The sequence below is a fragment of the Athene cunicularia genome (assembly GCF_003259725.1).
Source record: "Athene cunicularia isolate RWA chromosome 6 unlocalized genomic scaffold, athCun1 chr6_part2, whole genome shotgun sequence".
Classification (NCBI taxonomy): Eukaryota; Metazoa; Chordata; class Aves; order Strigiformes; family Strigidae; genus Athene; species Athene cunicularia.
The window spans coordinates 1,217,404-1,223,403 of NW_020799106.1; the positions used below are offsets into that span (position 1 = coordinate 1,217,404).

Sequence of the window (6,000 nt, forward strand, 5' to 3'; positions counted from 1 at the left end):
ATTTACAACTTTGACAAGGAAGTACACACACTCCTATGCAAAAGAAAAATACTTGTCCCTAACAAGCCAGAGGCAGTAAAACCATAATTACACTTCTTCTGGATCTTAATATCCTAATTCTGTACATCAGAAAAGTCAATTTTCAGGAAAATCAGTTGCCCCAGTCTGCTTGCAAGGAATGGCAAAGAAAGATTTCCACAACTGGCTAATACTATAAGACTAACGTTTGGCATTTCATGTTATTGAACCATTCAGTAAGACACCTGATTTCAGGTAACACACTAAATTGTCGTACTCTGATGGTTACTGTGTGGTTGGCTGAGGGTCGCAGATGAGGAAGACGGGCCCCACACATAGGCATTCTTCTCATCTCTTCCATCGGCGTCCCAAACCATTTCTTATTAGTTGGAAGAGGAGGTGGCGTGTATTTAGGAATCTTCCTTCCTGGCCTCTGGGGTTTGAATTCACATTTTTCTTTTCTGTTGTTAAAATAAAATACATTGAAAACATTTTATTGCCACTGAAAAACCTGCTAGGCAAATACATACTTCCACTCGAGAGTCAGTTTATTTGCTAGCCTTTGCCACGGCCAAAAAAAAACCCACTGCAACAAACTTCTTAATCAACCTTTCTCACCAGGGTTGTATTTTTCATGCCAGCCATACAACAGTTGAAATGGAAATAGAAATTTAAGAGTAATCCAAAAAAACACTTGCAAATTCACATATGTGCAAGAGCAGAAGAACTAATCCTTTCTAATGATCAAAGGTATTTGTGTGGATCTGAGATATTTTGGGGAAGAAAAATCTGAACATGCTGAACATTTGATGTAACATACCAGATGTTTCTCATGCAAGAGAAAGTTCTCAGAGTAAAATGCAAACGAGGTTAAAAGCTTACACTTTGAGGTACTGTTTAGACCTCTGCATCCCCCCTTAGCAAACTTACTCCACCCTTGGATAAAGATGTTGTCCAACCTGTTCTCTGTGTCTGTGCATACACCAGCATCTTCAGGTGCAGACCAAGCCTCCAGCCTGGCTGATCGCAGGCAAATGGTGCAGCCACAGCAGCACAACCCTGGGTTGTACCCACTGTGATCATCCAAGAGCTGAAGGACAATTCTGGCATGGCACTACTGATGGCTGGAACCTGCCTCTCTACAAGTCAAGATCTGAGCCACTATTATCTGCTGTAGACCTGGTCTAATGAAATCAGGAAGAAAGCTTTAATATCTTCTAATTGCCCTCTTAAGCACTATAGGCCATACCACTATTCTGCCCAGCACTGAGGTTTATAACCTTCACATCATCTTGTTTAGACCCCAAAAAGAAAATAATCTCTCTACAGCCTCATACTCTACTCTACTAATTATTGTGTAAAGCACTGCTAGGATTCCCATCTATCCACACAGTAAGACTGTTGCACATTTCCCTTCTCAAACATGGATTTATTGTCACACACAATGCTCTAGCACTGACAAATGCAAACTTCAACCTCTGCTAGTTTACTACAACATCAATTCCTTTAGTGAAGAGTACTCCCTAAACCCATCATTTTAAACTTTATGAACCTTTCCCATACTTCTTTAGAGAATTCTTCATCCATCCATTTTCCCAAAGAACTCCTTTCTTTGTTTTCCAAATTCACCCTCAGCCTACTCATCTCTTCAGATTTTCAAATGTAAGCTCCCACCACCAGCTAGCCACCTTCTGGCATCCTCTTAATTTCCTTCAAAAGCACGCTTTGTGCTGCTCCTCACATCCAGAAAGGACTTCCCAGTAAAGATGTGCAAAACTACTTCCTTGTCCTACTTTAAGGGCTTGATTCTACTCAAATAACTGCTTGTTACACCAACACACACAGTCCTCTTGTTTCTGCTTACTCCTTCACCGTTTGTTTACTTTCTCAGCTCCCACTGAAATCTCAGCTCTTCAGAGCAGAGATTATCCTTTTTCCCCCCACAGAACACCAGGCAGGCAGAGTCCTGGGTCATGCTCAGGGCTTCTATTCCCATTGCTGTAGTGTGTAATCACCAGTCCTTCTCTCTCCCCAATTAAGCCAAAAAAAACAAAAAAATCACTCACACAGATCTCTACAACTGCTTTCAAAAGCATAATTTTCCATGCCTATTTCAATCAAAGCACCAGTAGCACTGAGGCTTCAACACATGACATCAGTATTTCTGACAGATAAAACCAAAAAACCCAAGAAAACATCAGTTTCTTCAAGTATTCGGAATGAAATAATGCTAGAGCTACACTTCCATAAAGCTGTCCTGCAGTACTATTCATTTTCAAACATTAGAAATCCCATGGTCTTAAGTCACCTCTGAGAAATAAAATCAGCTTCCTATAGTGTCTTTAATTCCCAATTTTAAAAGATCTCCAACGACTTAAAAAATTACACTGGACAAACATAACCTTTAAAAAAAAAAACCCACAAGTAGTCCCAGTGAAAATAAGTTACTTCAAGCTTACATCAAAGTTGTCTTTGTGTCTTATCATACATTTTGCAAAACTCTTTCTACAATCCAGCCTCCAAAGTGCTATCACCAAAAAGAGATTTTTCGAGCATGAAAAGAGATCAGGAGGCAGGCAGAACGGTACCTTTTCTCCTCAACTTTTGGTATCCTCATGAAGTGAGAGGTGATTTTGGAGTCTCTCTTCACACCCTGTTTTGCACCTTTGCATTCTGATGATGGAGCAGGAGACATCCCAGGTGACTTTGCATGCAGACCATCCTCTTTAACAGAATTATCTATTTCCTCAAAGCTTTCACAGCCCTTGGCAGAAAAATGTGACTTTCTTGACTCCAGTTCAGCATCCCCATATTGCATTCTAAAAGATTTGTTTATGGATTTTGACATATTAATTTCCTCTCGCTCATCAAGAAATGGACTCGTTTCTTCATCAGCCTCTGATCCGTGACAGCTGGTTTTAGAATTATCTACATCCATCGGTGACTCTGGTTCACTTTCTTTCTCAAAAGCAGGTGAATCCCCGGAACTGCTCTGACATTTCCCAGGACCTCCAAGATCAGATACACAAGCATCACAGCCAGCATCTGAGAGTGGACTTTCTGGAACTACATCTCCTTCTTCTTGTTCACCCGTTAAACAGACAGTATTGCAACTCTTCAGCTTCTGTGAATTGCATGAAGCCACTTGTCCATCTGTCTCGGTGCCTTTTGAAGAAAGTTTTGTATTTCCCATTTTTGGAGACCGGCCCGATGATAACTTCCTCTGAGTCCAATTGTCACTGCCTTCTTCGCAGCCTCTCTGAGCCTGCTTGCTGGTTTTGTGCATCTGATCAATGTTGGCGTTTTTAAAGAGGTCTCCGGGCTGTGTCCCCTTCACAGACTCTGTGTCTAAGACTGACTCTTTGTCCTCAGCCTCCCAGCTATACATGCTGCCTGTCTGAGGCAAATTTACATGCTTTGCACCAGCTTCCACAGATGCTTTTGGATAATTTTGCTGACAAATATTTTCTAGCTTTTTCACATCATGCTCACAAAAGTTCTCTTTTTTAATGGAAGTCATCTTGGGATTTGCTTCAGTATTGTTATTAATTTTGCTGTGTAAGCTGTGAGAGAGAAGTAAGGGAATTTAATGTCTTATCTACAAATTAAATTCTTTATATATATTTTTATATATTTTTAAAGGCATTATTATAAACATACAATAGAAACTACAGAATTTTACCCATTATACTCTGTATGTGAGCACTACCAGGATCAACAAGTAGCTCAGTAACAACCTATTTCCATTTAAAGGCTCCAAAGGATGAATCAGTTGCTTACCTTAGGAATCTATTCCAGTGATTCATTATCCTTATTTTGAAATCTAAACAGTATTAAGCTATTATTCTGTTATTTTCACCAGATGAAAAAAATTAGAAGTCGTGATAAAGTCTTCCTTAACTTTCATTATCAGTGGTTTTGCAGCCATTCCCTCAGAGCTACAAATTCATCTCTTAGAGCAGGACACAGTAGTCTCAAAAAACATTCTATTACTTCGTTACTTTTATAAGCAACCCGTGACTCTTCAAAAAAAAAATTCCAATACAAAATCATAAAATAGAACTGATAATAAAAATTAAAAGACAAATCAATTACTATTTTTGAAGAGAAAAATAACCTAATTTTTCCTGTGCTGTCTTACACAAAGAACAGAAAGAAATGTGTCCTAATGGTTACATGGGAAATTGAAGTGAGTTTTGTACGAGCAGATTAAACTTTTCAAGAAGACATTGGAAAGTCATTTCACACAGGTACTAATTTTTGTGTCAGTGTATTGATAAAGAAAAATACTTAGATGCCATATGAATATTTAAAAAGCCTGACTGGTCTAGGTAAATGCATCACTCAGGAACAATATCTCTTCCTGAACGTGTTGTTACAACACTGTATGTAACCAACGCAAACTAAGCACACTGAACTCTGTCTGACCATCGCCCAGTTTCCCACTTACATTAAATAGAAAAATATGCAATTATCACAAAATCCTAAATTCAGCTACTCAACATCTTAATATATTTCTGAAGTCATTCATTCTCTCCATGAATGACCACAGATGGCCTTCTAAAGCAGCACTGAATAAAGAGATAGCATTCACACCTTTACCACTACAGAACAAAAAAAAAAAAAAAGAGGCTTAGAGCAACAGATGACAGCTTAGAACTTCACCCAGATTATTTGAAAACAAAAAGATTTTAGGGGGCACTGAAAATGTTACTGCTGCCACCTCAATAAATGACCATTTAAAGGTACTGACAACATCTGCTGTCAACTTAAGATGAGAAATCAAATCTAACACAGTGTCCAAATTGAAATAAATTAAAATGGTGATGTTAACTGCACTAGAAAGGCACATGAAGTGTTTACACAACCAACTAGGTTGTAATCTGTCAGCAAGGCTGGAGGAGGGCATAGAAAAGCAATACTCTAAATACTCTTAAAAAAATCCTTCCCTCCTTAAGCATCCTCTTAACATCTTTGCTTTACTGCAACCTGTAAGCCTGCAATTGAGCCCTGTGAACTTCTGTATTAATCATTATCACAATTTTTCCGACCTATTTTAACACTACTATGGATTTCAATTTCTATTCATTAACAAACATCAATGAAAAATAAACCAGCACATTTACAACTGCAATTCTAGAAGAATAATAATTGGATATTCCTCTGCACCAGATAGTTAAACTCTTAGGAGTTTAATTTTAATGCTGCCTTGCAAACATTGCTCCTGACAGACTACATCAGCAGAAAATATCAAGTTCTACCTGGCACCATTCAGCACCAAAACTTTTATACCACCTTTCCCAAAGTAACCTGAACGCACACTTGAGCACCTGTAAATTCTGGTGCAAATGAAACCAAGTTCCATGTGCTTATACTCCAATCACAGTCCAATGAGATGAACCAAAACAGACTTGTCTGTAAATTAACAACAGAACTGTGAGTTGAATGCAGAACCATCAGCCAAAATCTGTAACTGTTATTGCCCTATGTTAAACAAAAATAAAAGCAGAGCTGTTGACTGAGGACATAGTCTGATACTACTGCCAACTCAGCCTAGCGGTTGGCTGCCACTGGAAGCAGCAGTCCCACTCTGCCTCCCTCTGCTGCGGGTTCCCGTCTTTTTCTTTACAGGAGCAGCAGTGTTTATTCACCTAAACTGTGAGGTGCTTCAGGAAGCTAAGTCAGCAGAAAAGTTTGGTTTAGGGGGGCTTAAAGGGGAGGGGTGGGGGATTAGTTAGCTTTTTATACTGAAACTCTGTGAGCTCGTTACACTCAGGAGGATGTGCCACGGTAAGGAAAGCAGCAGAAACAGGGCTGCTGTTTTTGCAGTAGCTAGCTGTACTGGCAACCTGCACTGGGAGATCCCCACAGGCCCACTCAGAGAACACAACTTTGGAATAGGTATGCTGTACAGTTTACCTTTTGGACTCAGTTGTCTTGGGTCCTTTATTCTCCAACCAAGTGGTAATTGTCCGTTGTTTA

The 6,000-nt window shown here is 39.3% G+C and overlaps 1 protein-coding gene across 1 annotated transcript in view; it reads right to left on the bottom strand.

Annotated features, from left to right (window-relative positions):
• The window catches only part of PARG (poly(ADP-ribose) glycohydrolase), a 55,372-nt gene extending 49,372 nt beyond the window's left edge, over positions 1-6,000 (bottom strand). Inside the window, exons 1-3 of the mRNA XM_026852068.1 lie at positions 5,938-6,000; positions 2,607-3,581; positions 296-479 (exon numbers count right to left, since the gene is read on the bottom strand). Of these exons, the coding sequence (XP_026707869.1) occupies positions 296-479; positions 2,607-3,538 (1,116 nt within the window). The 5' untranslated portion in view covers positions 3,539-3,581; positions 5,938-6,000. The remainder of the gene's footprint in view (positions 1-295; positions 480-2,606; positions 3,582-5,937) is intronic.